This window comes from Odontomachus brunneus, unplaced genomic scaffold (genome assembly GCF_010583005.1).
Source record: "Odontomachus brunneus isolate Ranch 3 - 2012 unplaced genomic scaffold, Obru_v1 Obru_scaffold_066, whole genome shotgun sequence".
In the NCBI taxonomy this organism is placed as follows: domain Eukaryota; kingdom Metazoa; phylum Arthropoda; class Insecta; order Hymenoptera; family Formicidae; genus Odontomachus; species Odontomachus brunneus.
In genome coordinates, this window is record NW_022639516.1 from 1818285 (window position 1) to 1833013 (window position 14729).

At 41.9% G+C, this 14729-nt stretch overlaps 2 protein-coding genes across 2 annotated transcripts in view; both read right to left on the reverse strand.

Moving 5' to 3' along the window:
* LOC116846673 (beta-galactosidase) overlaps nt 1-10012 on the reverse strand; it is a 140962-nt gene extending 130950 nt beyond the window's left edge. Inside the window, exons 1-2 of the mRNA XM_032820819.1 lie at nt 9695-10012; nt 8528-8834 (exon numbers count right to left, since the gene is read on the reverse strand). The gene's annotated coding sequence lies outside the window, so the exon portion shown is untranslated. The remainder of the gene's footprint in view (nt 1-8527; nt 8835-9694) is intronic.
* A 1390-nt stretch (nt 10013-11402) lies between these two features.
* On the reverse strand, nt 11403-14419 carry LOC116846679. The gene is made up of 2 exons (XM_032820843.1): nt 13910-14419; nt 11403-12954 (listed from the first exon to the last, which is right to left on the reverse strand). The coding sequence occupies exons 1-2, from the start codon at nt 14225-14227 to the stop codon at nt 12682-12684; spliced, it is 591 nt and encodes a 196-aa protein (XP_032676734.1). The 5' UTR covers nt 14228-14419; the 3' UTR covers nt 11403-12681.
* Between the last annotated feature and the right edge of the window lie 310 nt (nt 14420-14729).

A 14729-nucleotide genomic window follows, 5' to 3' on the forward strand; every position in this document is an offset into this window, starting at 1 on the left:
GGGGAGACGGATGGACAAGCCGGTCGTTCTCGAATCTGTCCGTACGTTTTAGCGTAACAGAGAGAACTTTTTACAACGACTAGATCCTTCTCTGTTTTTACTTGCAAAAAATATATCCGTGAAAGGAGAGGGAAAGAGTGCGGGGTAGAGGGAGAGAGGGCGAGAGAGAAAAAGAGGGAGAGAGAGATAGCTGTACGGATGCTGCGTGCTTCTCCATTTTGTCTTAACGCGGTGTATGCGGTTGCTAGGCAACAAGCCCTTACGCTCCATTCATATATAATTCAACAGCCAATGCGGGCCACGCGGGCCCGCACCCTCGCTCAGTCATTCGGCTTCGCGCTGCTCCGAAACGGCGCGGCGCGGCTGAAACAGTGGCACGGTACCTATAGAGCCCGCGCACGCACCAGCCTTCGCATGCACGCATATTCCAGCGGTCGCTTCTCTCTCCCCTTTTTCTTTCTCTCTCCTTCTCTCCCTCGGTCTCTCTTTCTCGCTCTCTCGGTCTCTCCTACGCCTAACCGATCCTCGCGCGACCCCGCCGCGCACCGCGCCACGTGCGCTTCTCCCGGCATTTTTGTGTATCGCCTGTCTCGTTATTAGCTCGGACCACGCCAGCGGAAAAAAATATTTCCGCCAAGTAGACGCGCGAATTTGAGCTCGTCGTTCCTCTATTAATTAAGCTTCGCCGCGCGGGTCGGGTCAATTTTCATTTCCCCTCCTCGGTTTTCGCGTACTCTCTCTCTCTTTTACTTATTTATTTATTTATTTATTTTTTATGTTTTATAAAACAGTTACCGAGAGAGGAATAATTAAAGATATTTATTTGCGCGCCAATAATAACAGAGGAACAAGCGCGCCCCAAGATGCCCTGTCAGCGACCATTCGTGCAGCCGGAGCCGCAAAGTCTGCCAGGTTTCTAACCGCTCGCTGCGAACGTGGTTTCTTTCCGAATGTCGTTTCCGCGCCCGCGGCGTCTCTCCAACCTCGTAAATAGATACGTACTTATGCTCATGCCGCTACCTCTCCGCTAAAACGTGTGCATATAAACGTATTCTGTCTTTTTTCTTGCTGTCTCTGCCTTCTCTCTCCTTCTTCCTCCCTCTATCTCTCTCCTCCCCGCGCTCTCTGTCGCTCTCGCCCCAGCTCCTTTCCTTGGCCCTTATTTTTCTCCTTCTTTACTTCTCCTCTCCTGACCGCGCGTTATTTTATTTAGCGCTCGCCCTCCTTTCACGCGCGGTCTTCAATTTTTCGTCCGTTTGTGGCCGCGAGTATATCTCGAACTTGCCTGGCATCGGGGTGAACATAAACGAACGATCAATAATGGATGAACGGAAGCCGTGGCTCGATGCCGTAAATCAGAAACGTTTGTCCCTTGGATTCGCGGTCTCGAAGAGCTCGTGGGTGTATCTCGCGATCGGAGAGCGATCCTGTTTGATCGAGATGTAATTGGAATTCTCAACAATGCTCCCCTGATTATTACGTGGAGACCGTGGTGATGACTCGACGTTAATCGTATGGACGGTAATCCCGGCAAGCTTTCAATAACATTCGCGTACCACCCCGAGCGTCGTGGAAGCGCGTTTCCTTCGTCGATACGTCGCGTTTGCTTAATCGAAGAAAACGATCGCGAATAATACTTTCACGGCGTGCGCGCGCGTACGGCAACCCGCGCGTGTGTGTCGAAAAGGACTTTAATCCAAGCGTCAACAGAGGCATTACCGCGCATCGATAGCCTCGGCTCTCTGTCCATCCCTTCATATTCCCACCTCAGTTCCCTTTAACCCCGACCATTGGCTACGGGTATGGAGCCTAGCGAGCGAAGCGAGGAGTTGGCGTCCCCAGCTCGCTCGCCTCATGCGATATTCATGGTTCATTATCATAGCGAATCATGGCCCATCAGCTTTTGATTGTCCGCCAGCGTTGTTAGTCCTAACTAATGCGACTGCAGTGACCACGATGGCGAGGATGGCCGGAATGTTGTATTAGAGGATAAGCGCCATCTTTCCTTCATACGATTACACCGGCGATACACCGCGTTTTCGCGCGACGCGACACGTAAACGCTGAATTTTTGCGAACAAACGAATGGTCCCCTCCTCCCCCTTCCTCTCCTTCCCATCAAATATTTTTTTCGTGAATAAAGAATCGCGCGATGCGAGCAAAATAGAAAATACCGAGTCGCTGCATTTTCGGTAACGAATTCCCGCCGATATCCGATTAACAGTTGTATTTTTTGTATAAACTGGCGCGAAGTGCGTGAGTTTCGAAGTGAGGAACGACGTTAAGTCCGTGATATACTTCATCGCCTTCGCGTGTCATTCGATCGAAAATTTCATACATAAAAAGCGAACTCTTAAAAGCAGCTTGTTAATTTAGTATTTCGCATGTTCGGATGATGCGGTTAGAACAGAGAGAAATAAAGGTAACGAAGAAAGATGTTGCATTTTTCAGATGAGCGCAGCAACGAGATCTTCGCAGGGGACTAGAGTACGAAGTGCACGTCCATTTCCATATTCGCCCTACTGCAAATATTAACGAGAACCGCGTAATGTTGTATGGTTTGCAAGGGCTCACTTATAAATTTGATAAAGATGCCGGGGCTAAACTAAAAGAGAAGACCTGCCTTCTTTGAGATGATTTATTCACCACTGTCTATTATATACGCGAATAATCCTATTTCTCCTCTCGGTTTCGACAAAGACGCGCATCTTCTGTGCAGAATAGACAAGACAAAGCTATTATAGGTCTGCATTTCGTTGGAAATTTCGTCGCGCGAATTTGGGACGTGCAGGTTTATCCTCGAGATGCGCCAATTTTGAAGTCCAGACGTACCTGTCTGGATTTATGCCCGACTATTATTTCAGAAAACGATTTGATAATTTCATATTCCGGACGTACTTAGTATTCAGACGATGTAGCCAGAACTGAGAGAGGAATGAAGATGCAGAGAGACACTGCATTTTTCAGACGGGAGTGTTGCGAGCAAACTCTCGCAAGTAATTTGAAAATGATGACAAAATGGCGGGGGCGCGAGAGCGATGATTTCGAGCAACTTTCACAAACGAGAAAAATCATTTTGCATACATCGTCGCTTGATGTGTCGCGCGAAGTCGTTTGATTAGACGGCCTAACTAAGTTGGCACGCCGGGCGAACGGCAAATGACCTTTTCCTCTCTGTCTCCCATCACTGCACCTTGACTCCTGCTCGACCACAGTTTCGCATTAAGTATTCACGTTGACCCCAATTTGCGTGCAAGGAGCGTTCTAGGAAACGGAAAGTACGATGGCATGCGGACCCGGAAGAAGAATTCCGCCGCGAAAGCTTTCCCGGGAAACCACTTTCGTCTATTGTGAAAGACGGAACGACGGCTGTCAAAAATCGCATTTCGCTCGGCGAAATCGTTATCGCGCTTCATTCCCCTTCCTCCCTCCAGCAGCGACAATTAGCGAAATTAGCGACAATTAGCGAAATAAATTAAGAGGAACAAAAAATATCACGTCTCCTGGCGTTTGCTTCTCGAGTGATACACGATCAATATCGATCATGCAATCGCGAGCGTAAAAGCCCCATTTGTCCGTGTCCGTCAAAAGCCACATTATCGATATTACCGGCGTTTTCGAGCCGGACGTCCCGAATTATAAACATGTACACGCGGCTGTAAGATAAATTTGAGGTGCTGAAAGAAAACGGCTGCGATCCTTCATGTACAGGCTTTGTAACGCGAGCTTTGAAATCTGGCCATGATGAATGCGCCGCGCGCAGGTAATGCCGATAATGTGGCTTTTGACGGACACGGACAAATGGGGCTTTTACGCTCGCAATCGTATGATCGATTTTAATCTGTACTCTGTGCCGTCCGTCAGGCTCTCAAAGAAGCCTCTCAGAAGAGAAGCGCTACGTTAATTATCTGTTGCATCGAACCGTCGTTCGGTGCCTGAGTCTCGTAAAAATTGCTTTAAAAAAAATGCGCGCGCTAATGAATGGCGAGCTTCCTGCCCGAAGCTTTTGCCGAAATATTTCGCGAGTCACCTCGACTTTGGAAGGAACTTTGTTTGGGTTTGCTCGTCTCGAGGAGAGATTCTACGTAATGGTTCTAGTCGAATAGAGAGAGTGGAAATATTCGTCCGAGTACTTAAATAGTTTTCAAACGACGCGGTAAACACAGAATCGCCGCGATACAGTGTCCCTTGTCGGAGTCTTGCATGAATTTATGTTTAACGCGAATATAAAGGTGTGACAAGAAATGAGTCGCGAGACTTCGACTTAAGCGAACGGGACGAGCGTGGGGATATCTGCCGCTGGCGGTTGTTCATTTATTCAAAGGATATTACGGGCTCTACTAATTATAATTTATCTTACGCTAGTAACGACATCGCGTCAACCATCCGCTTTCCAGAAGAAATCTGGAAATACATGTGAGAGGCGCGGAAACTTCGAAAATGACTTCTCGCGTGTTATCTGAGCGCAAGGATTTTCCATTTTTAAAGCTCGTCGTGAATTGTTTACCTTGTCCTAACAAATGACGCGCATCTTTTTAAATTCTAATTTACTTGAATTGCGTTTGCGTCCATATTGCGGGTAATAAACCCGCAACTATCTTATTTACAAAAAAAAAGGATATAAAATTGTGCAAATTTTACGAGCTCAAAACGTAGGAGAGAGAGATATTACTAATGTTTCATTTTTAGATGCGTTATTCTCGAAAACGCGCGAAGCTCTTCGTGCAATTATTTTCGATTATTTTGTTTATATCCCGACGTAAAGTCAAATCTTCTGTAATTGTGTCGCTGATTACGGTCCATATTGCATGCACCTTCCAACATTTAGAATAAAATACTGACACACCCTTTCATAATTTCGTTCGGCATGCTATTTGCGGTTTTTCAGCAACGATAAACCGTCTCGCGACGAGTCACTGCGCTATAATAAAGTGGTACTTAATCTCCCCACTTTTTATCCCGAGGTAATACATTTACAGAATGTCTCGAACGCCGATGTTATTTTTAATGTTAGTTATCGTCTTTTCTTCCCCCCTCCCCGGCGCGGCGGCGGCGGCGGCGACGACGACGACGACGCTTCGCGAAATCCATCGCGAATTCGCCGATAGCGTGTCCCAGAAATACGAAAATCAAGTCCCGTCGTGCAGCTTGATTTCGATCGCCGGTAGACACACAGAGCATGTGACAAGCACGAGAGAGCCGGGGGTATGTACAGCCAATCAGTGGTTTTTCCTAGACTGGCTGTCATTCAGTCAGCCAAGTGGAAGGACAGGAACGGCTTGTGGTTCGGCTTTGGCATTATTCATTATGCAGCTCACAACACGCCGTCACCTGCCACCGCAGTCCTGCATACACAGCCAAGTCGGGATTGACCACACACGCGCACTAACGTGCACGTACAGGTGTAACTGGCAAGGATAGTCTGAGCCTACGGTAAAAATAACTGCGTTTCCACAGCCGAGTCGTCGTGCGCAATCGTTGATGAATGATAGAAGTTGGAGTTATGGTTGCTATAATGATTCCGATGCCTCGTCGAACTTTATCGGTTCTAAGCTCGTTGCAAGCGCGCTTCCCCATTGTTCACTATCGCGTCTAGTTAGTACTGTGATATTAATGACGGAGCAAGACAATCTCCTGTCTTTGGAAACTGGTCTGCTTACGTCAGAATTGACTGAAACGCGTTATGCCGGAGAAATCTGAAGCGTCTTCTCTTCTCACGTGCGTTTGTACTTAAGAGAGCGTGTGTCAATCTCTTAACGCAAAATGTTTGGAAAGTAATTTAAGTAAATATTCGTTGGATCTTGACTAAAGCAGGTAAGATATACTTCTATTTGAAAGAAAAAAAATCGATATTCTCACGAGATGTGATGATATTTGGATCGCATAATTTCTCATTCTATCACGAAAGTTCAGAATAAAAAGGAAACCGTCAGATAATCAAGAAGTACATTGATAGAAAAAAATATCTAAAAAATGAACAAAAATTTATTTATTTGTATTCACGCGTATTTTTTCACTGAGAAAACATTCTTAACGAGGAAATATACGTCTTCTCAAAACTGTGGTTTCTCGTGAAAGCAATTGTTTATTCTAGTGAATAAAATAATTAACACTGCAATTCCAGACAAAATCGTAAAACTCGTATCTTATTTTCGTAAGAACTTATAAGTAGATCTGCAATTTTATGTGGACTGTATGTCATATAATAACTCGTAAATATCTACGATATTTTCTTTTTTTTCGTAAGCTATGAGTTTACGATTTTATGATTTACTCGTATATTTGCTTAGAGTTGCAATATAAGTTATCAGTACCTATCGCGAATAAATATTTCTCATTTTTAGATATCTTTTCTCTAAGTGTGGAAGAAAAATTAATTTTACGTATCGCGTACTATGCATCACACGTTATCAAGAGTTCGCGCCTGATTAACAATCAGAACAATCAGAACAGAGGGCTGGTCTTTCGAATTTCTCAGAGTTTTCAAAGTGGCGCGGATCGTAAAAACAAAAAAACTTGTACACGACGCGACATGGGAGGTCACGGTTAGAGAGTGTGCAGACGCGTAGCTCGGATCAGAAATGCGGCTCTGTTGACTGACAGCACCCCGCCCCATACAAGCAATATGTTTATACTAGACTGATAATGAATTCATGCTGTGCGTAGGGCAAGCTACTTGTGAACAGGTTGCAAGAGCATTACGGATCGGCTCGCACAGATGCTCTTTTGTCGGCAGATGAGTGAGAGCCCAAGGGATAACGCCGGGATGATATCAGATCTGCCGGGTCGATATAAGAATCAGGGGAATCGGCGTACGGCCACACATACATACACCTATACACCTATACACACGCGAGTATGCGCGAGCGCACCTGCACATGTATGTGCTGTCGTGCAAATGTGTGTACGCAGCCGGGAAATCCCACGGGTCCCAATGGGAAACCATCCACGGAGCTTAATGACAATTCTGGCTATTCTATATCGCTCAAACGCTCGTTTGCGCTTGTTTGTATGTATGTATACGGCGACGAGAAAAGATACACACAGCCCACAAGGGTGGCGTCAGTTAGCATAAATATAATTAAAGGATGCCGAATTCTTCAAAGGCAACGGTCGTTAGTACGTATATACGATTTCGCGAACAAAATACATATATGGAAATTCCGAGATGAAACATTTTTTATCTTGTAATATACTTATACAGGGTTCGCCAACGAAAACTTTCCGATTATTTAATTTCTATTGTTATTTCAGATTTTTGGTAACTACCCATTAAGGAGATGAAGTAATTTAGTTAAATTTATCACAATTATACAGTTCTCTTGAAAAAAACATTGATGTGTATCGGCATTTTTTTTTTACAAAAATCGATTGATTACAGAATAAAGGTAGAGAAAGTTCTCGTTAACAAACTCTGTATATATTTTGGACTGATGATTTTATAATGCTCAGTCATAGGCAAAAACATCGAATAGTAAACATTCTATTCTCAGAATAGAAACAAAACACGCGAGTTCCAGAAGCAAGTGTTGTGTGTGAACAAAGTTGCATGCATGAAAAAAGAAACTTCGAAATATAAGTCGATTACGTATAAATACGCATTTCATTTTACTTTGTAATTTAAGGCGTTAATGTAAACGAATAATGCGTGTGTAATGATGTGAAATGAGTTTTGTCGAACTAATGTCTCTCGGAAATGTGAACAAAATATCTTTTTGAAGATATAAATGAAGAAACACATGAATTGATGTATGACATGTACTCTCTTTGCTAAATTTGGAAAATATCAATTCGTGAAAAGTTGATTTGAAATTGTGCGAGTTCTGTTCCGTATATTGAGCCACAATTTTCAAAAATGCAAATTCGACGAGATACTATTAACAATTTGTCCATACGCGAGGAGCTACGTGACTATAAAGTGGATTCGCGCGGGGGTAATTAGAGAGCGATGTGACATTATCAACCGTTCTCACCATTATCCGATATAAATATAATATAAATATATATGTAATTGCACATCCGTTGTATAATTTGTTGTTATTCGTATGCCTCATTATACGTATCTACGATGTGAGAATATCGTAAATTTCTAGAAAACTGCATTATCGAAGTTACCATGCAAGCACGTTGGGTTACTACTTCTTATTATCGCGCAGCTTTCCGAGAGGGAGTAAGTACACAGCATGATAAATTCAAATATACATCTGTCGTATATATACGGCCGTTAGACGTTAATAATATCTCGTCGTAATGCTTGAGAAAACAATCTCTCTCAGACAAAAATTAAAAGTTTCCCATAAACATGTCGAATATGGCGATTGTTAATATAAAATAAATTAAAATAAATATTTATCTAAAACTTATGAAATGAGATTGTACATCTTATACGCTAATTTTACTTGGATTCTTAATACCAGGCAACGCGCCGTTTCTCTCATGTTTCAGACAAATTGTTTACTTTATATACGACTTCAAATCGCGAATAAAATGTACAATTCGACACGTAAAATTTGAGATAAATCACTTACTTGTTGCAGACTCTGCTTTATCGGTACATACCGACTGCTATCGACGGTCGACCTGCATCGCTCGGCATTCCGTCCATTCCGCAAGATTTCCACTTTCCACTAGCTGTCCGACAGTATTCTGGCACAAAACGCGATTTGTTTCCCGGCACTCCCGGCGATAATTTACACGCGAAATTCCCGTGGCAGCTTGAAGATGTCGTGCGCGACGGTTTGAGCCCCAAACACGACTCTTTATCGATATTACCGTTCCGATGACTGAGAGATATTTTTTCACGGCGGCTTTCACGACAACGCCTGTAGGATTCATCTGCGGCGGAACGAAATACAAACAATGCGATACGAGCTACGGACGACACAACGCAATGGACGCGCGATATTGGTTGCGTTCAGCAGAGAAACTGCTTTGCAACTGTTGTAAAATTCGTGAATCTGATTGAAGTATGCTTTTAATTTTTACTGAATCCAAGAGCATGTACTAATCAGATTCATAAATTTTACAACAGTTGCAAAGCAGCTTTCTCTGCTGAACGCAGCCATTGTACTTGGCGGTTAGATTCGCGAGTCATTTACTCTCGGCGACATCCTATCGCCACAAGTGCACGTAATTCACTTTCGACACTCGCGACGATAACTGATGTGCGAAAATCACTGCAGCGAGCAGAAATTACGGTAAATACGGAATGAGAAACACGAAGCTGCTCAACCTGCCGCACGATTCCGTCATCAATGACTGAATATCGAAATGATTGAGTTTCTCGAAGTTTGAATGTGCGCGAAGTTCACTCGGTACCTCCTCACGCCAAAGTAGTATAATGCCATCTATCAGTAACATAATGTCAACGTGATGTCAACTATTTCTCATTCAATAATGTGAATGTAATATAATGTATGTGTGTGTGTGTGTGACAATTAAATCGTCGAGTGAGAAATTATATATAAAAAATTGACATAATGTTACTGTCAATTAGAGTTTACTGGGATGTTACCGCGATCAACGCCCGATGCCGACCGTCGATGCTACAAATTATAAAACAACTACGCGCAAAAATCATCTTCGATAGACCGAAGTAAACAACGCCGAGAATCGAGCTTTAGATAATAAAACATAATATACGCGTGAAATTTCCCTCGGTACTTTTGACAATTAGATTTTCGCGAGACACCTACTTGCTTTGATTGTTCAATGCTATTCTGTCACCATAACGTGCGTAATTTACTTTCGGTAGTCCTGACGATAGCTGACGTGCGAGATTCGCCGCGACGAGCAGAAATTATAGTAAATACGGGACGAAAGACACGGAGCTACTCTCGCAGTCGACTTGCTACACGATGATTCCGCTGAGTATGGAGGCAATTGAGTCCTCGAAGTTTGAACGCGCACGAACTTCACTCGGTCTACCCGCTCCCCCTGTTTCGCCCTGACTTGCGACGGATTCTCAATGTTACCGCGATTCAACATGTTACCGTGATAAACGCGCGATCCCGACTGCCGACGCTACAGATATCAAATACACTCGAGCTCCAAACAATAACAACGCAACCGACGCACAATGTTTCGCTCCGCATTCCGACAGTTACTCTCGCGTGTTGTTTATATTCGGCGAGCTTTAGACAATAACAACGTAACCGACGCGGAGTGTTTTGCTCGGCATTTTGACAATAACTCTCGCGTTTACATTCGGCGATTTCTCGGTGATTTCGCTACCGCGGTCGCACGAAATATTCTCTCGTCACTCCCGATGAGAATTCGCGTATCTCACTCACCTTGTGCGACTCAAAATCACGAGAATACGAGATGGATTTTCGGAGACGATCCTCCTGCCGATCGTTCTGCAATTGAGTGAAGATGCAGCAATTGAGATATTCGAAGCATCCGCACGCTCGACGTGGCGTGCAAGACTAGTTTGGAGATCACGGCGGCTTGTGTGTTCATCGAAAGATTCGCGGTCCAAAATATGTGAAATGCTTAGGACAACCTTCCTATCCGAAATGTTCAACTGACGATGTCGCGTAAAGACGTCGCGAATCTGGGTTATGTCTAAAATCAAACGTTCAGTAACTTGTACTTGTTAGTTCGAAAATTAATCGCTGTCGGTAATGCCGTCGATAACGTCGCGTTACCGATAGCGAATGTGACGTCTGTGATACGCCGCGGCAATTCATATTATTTCGAGACGGTTCGTGTGCGGGTCGTTCCGTGTTCAATGTATCCTTTTAGATGTTAACAACGAATTTCGCGCGCAAGTGAGTGTCGAGAGTGCCGAATTTAGTGATTTGTTTTACGGGCGATTGTTTTAGCATATAAATCAGACTGCCAGTGATCGAACTGGATACTCGCAGCCGGTGTTCATTGCGTCGTTTCGTATCATGTTGTAAACATGGAATCGTGCGTGTGAAATGGGACAAGTGGTTTCGTTTCTATCTGACGCAATTACTCACTCGAGAGGCTTGACGTTTTTCATAACGCCTTCGGTAAGTTTTCAACTTTTTTTGTTATGAAAATTTGTTGTTACTGTTAAAGACCGTTATTATTCGTCTACGACAATTATAGAAAAATACAATTTTACAAAAATATATAATATATTATTGCATCATAGATGTACATGCATCTTTGCAATAGACATTTGTGCATGGATAATAATAAATCATAAAATTAAGATTTCAAATCGAGTGTCATGTACATTTCTGGAATATCAGTGTTCTTTAATAGTATATCATATTTTATGTATTATATATGCATGTATATGTATTATGTATTATATATGCATGTATATTGCTTTTGTACAATATTACATATTAGAACATGAAATTACAATACTACTGAGATTAGAAGGTAGGAATGTATCCTTAGATAGATATTCAATGGACATCTCATAAAACTAATAACATTGAATCAAAATTCTTTTTGCTCTTGGAACAGCTCGTTAGAAGAACCAAGATCTTGATGTAATCATACCTTTAACCTAGTTTGTTTAAAGAATTCTGGGCAGTGAAAACAATTTAGTAAAACTGATTAAAGGAACAGTAATTTTAGATCATAAAATAGCAGAAGAACAGCAACATTGTATCAATGTTAGAATTTTCCACTCAGCGAAGTAATCATTATATGTAATGCATCTTATATTGCACTTGCATCGCTGAGTGGGGAACTGTAACATTGATAATAATGTTACTTTTAGTTCGTGTTTATTGTGTAGTCTTGGGTTAATCAACAAACATTTTTTACTTGATTTTTCAATAAAAAATTTTATTATGTGCCAATAAATTAGGTTTAGATATGTAATAGCTTGAGAGTAGGGCTATATTGAGGCCGTCTATTAGAGCTGCCTTACTTTAATCGTTAAAGCAGCAGTCTTTGGACCTCTTATAGTCCAAGGACCACCTTATATATGTGCAGAATATATAAATAAGTATATATTAATAAAAGGAGTATATCTTTTTTACGATGATCTCGTTGAAAAGGATAGAGTGAAAATATACCTAGCCAAAATCTAACATTAATTAAAATGTGCGTTTTATTTAGTGCCGAGAAACTTATATTCGCATCTATCCTTTCGAACGAGCAATTATCACAACGTAATAATACGATTGCTTTATTGATACGATAAAATTTGAATAATTCCTTCAAGCACAAAGAAACTCTCTTAAGAAACTTTTTCTCGCGAAAGCTGCGCATTGAACGAAACAAATAAATAGAAAAGAAAAAAATAAATTATATTGATGCGCTTCTGTTGCGAACAATCTCGAAACTTTTGGACATCATTTTAGCTACCAATATTTAGCATACACTCGGATACAATCGTTGGCCCTGCACGCTATGCATGCATCGTATATTGCGATTATAAATATATGTATATAAAAAAGTAGAAATAGAATTACATATAGTATACAATATACGTGTATATGTGAAGAAAGCGATGGAATGAGTATTGTGGAAGGTATACAAGTCAGGATACCTATGCTACTTGTATAAAATCATTGCCAGCTCCATGACAATCGTGATCGCTCGCAGCGCAGAGTCCCATCTCGCGCGACTGAACATAAATAAATTATATTCGATATAACGTGTTGCACAAGGCACGCAATCCTGACTGCGTTCGCTAGGAAGTAAAGAGATCGAAATGGCAATATTCTTGAGAAACTCCTGAGCTCTCTTATCTCAGCATAGAGAACCCTTTTGCTTTTGAGAAGCGAAACGGTCTACATTGTAGATAACGCGTGTTACACTCTGGTGAGGCATGCACCGGTGTAGCATCGTTCTCCTTGTCCCATGCATGTCTGGGCGACTCAATACCAAAGGGACTGTAAAGTTTGGTTGGTGTGCGGCCCAATAATTGACGAGAGCGTGTTTGAGGTGTTTGCATTCTGGAACCTGGTGACTGCTGCTCCTCTAGTCTCTGACGTCTGCGTGTAGAGCTTCTGAATTTCTAAGCACAAAAGATTCGGTTGTTCATAGTTAAGTAAAACATCAGGGTTAACATTAGAATTACTAAAGCAGTAAAGATAATAAGTTTTTGATAATCATTATTTTTAATAATTTATTTTTATTTTATTAATTTGAATAATCTTTATAAGAAATTACAGAGAATTTACTTCTATAAGAATGAAAATTAATTTTTTGTAAGAAGTCACAAAAAACAGAATTAATTTTTATAAAAAACTACAAGAATTAATTTTTATAAAAAACTAGTTGAAACTACTCAGCGTTGCCTGGGTTATTACAAAATGTCAGGGAGATGAAATCAGAAGGAAAAAATGAGTATCCAGATTTCACGTAGCCTATATTAGTAACTATGTAAAATTTTATTTAGATTGATCAAAAAGCTTACAAATACAAGAAATAGATATTTAATGTTATATTGATATATAATATTGAATATCTATTTCCTGTATTCATAAACTCTTTGATCGATCTAAGTGAAATTTTGCATAGTTTCTAGTATAGGCTACATGAAATCTGGATACTCATCTCTTCCTGATTTCATCTTGACATTTTGTGATAACCCAGGCAACGCTGAGTAATTTCAACTAGTTTCTTATAAAAATTAATTCTTCCTTGTAATTTCTTATAAAAATTCCGTTTTTTGTGATTTCTTACAAAAATGAATTCTCATTCTTATAGAAGTAAATTCTCTGTAATTTCTTATAAAGATTATTCAAATTTATAACAATACACTTTCTATAGTTTTAATTGATATTAAGTAAAACTAGGAAACACAAATATTTGCACATTATATATTTTTTCCAAAATCTGTTGTTTTTTGATTACTCTGATAAAAATAGATCGTTTATCGTTGGTAGTTATAAAGTATATTAGAGACAAATCGAGAAAATTGAATCGATTTCCTACACAAGTTTATACAAATTTCGCGACATCCTTACTTGGGATATTGTGCCGAAAGTAGTGCGCACTGAGGATATTGTTCTGGACAGTTTCTCGGCGCCGCTCCGCAGGGCTCTACGCGAATCCGCGGACACGTTGCCGAGGCTGATGTTGTTCCAGGCTCGGTCACTGGTCGCGGATTCCTTAGTCTTCGGTGGCTTCTCCTTGGCGTTCTCGCCCGATCGGTCCTTCTCGAATCGATCCTGCAGACGTTGACGCAGGTTGCGCGAACTCCGCACTACCATCTCCGGCGAGTTTCGCACTGCCAGCACTTCCCGGTGGAATGTGAACGACACGCTACGCGAGTCCGGTCGCATTTTTGTTCTCGACGACGGCGACGACGCTCGGCGTCGTGCTAACGTGTGTGTGTGTGTGTGGTTTTAAAGCCGCCCACGAGTCGTCACACCGACCAAGCCGATCGAACGAACCGTTCGCCGCGTTCACGGTCGTGATGTATGTCGTTAACCGTCCCTCAGGCAATTTTTTATCCGCATATCTGAAACTAGAGAGAAGCATGAGAGCGGCCACCAGACTGATTTCAATGGCCAGAGTTAGGCGCATTTTCGAGACGCCATCTAACAAAGTGCGCCTTTACTACGTTCGTTAGGCACATTTTCGCGATGGTAACGATAAAATGCGACTGGTTCGTACCCGTTGCTCTCCCGTAAAATGATAGTAAGTTAGAAAAGGACAGACGTCCAATCGCTCTATTCTTGTCTCACCATTGATGAGCGGACCGCGTGACGGAGGCACGAAGCGAGTTAGCGGCGATATTATCGCAAAACTAGATTATCTCTCATTAGCCTCGTCTTTCTGGTG

Coding starts and splice junctions, on each gene's coding strand:
- LOC116846679 (XM_032820843.1), bottom strand. CDS start 14,227: ATGCGACCGGACTCGCGTAGCGTGTCGTTCACATTCCACCGGGAAGTG. Junction 12,955..13,909: donor CTTTCGGCACAATATCCCAA/GTAAGGATGTCG, acceptor TTTTGTGCTTAG/AAATTCAGAAGCTCTACACG.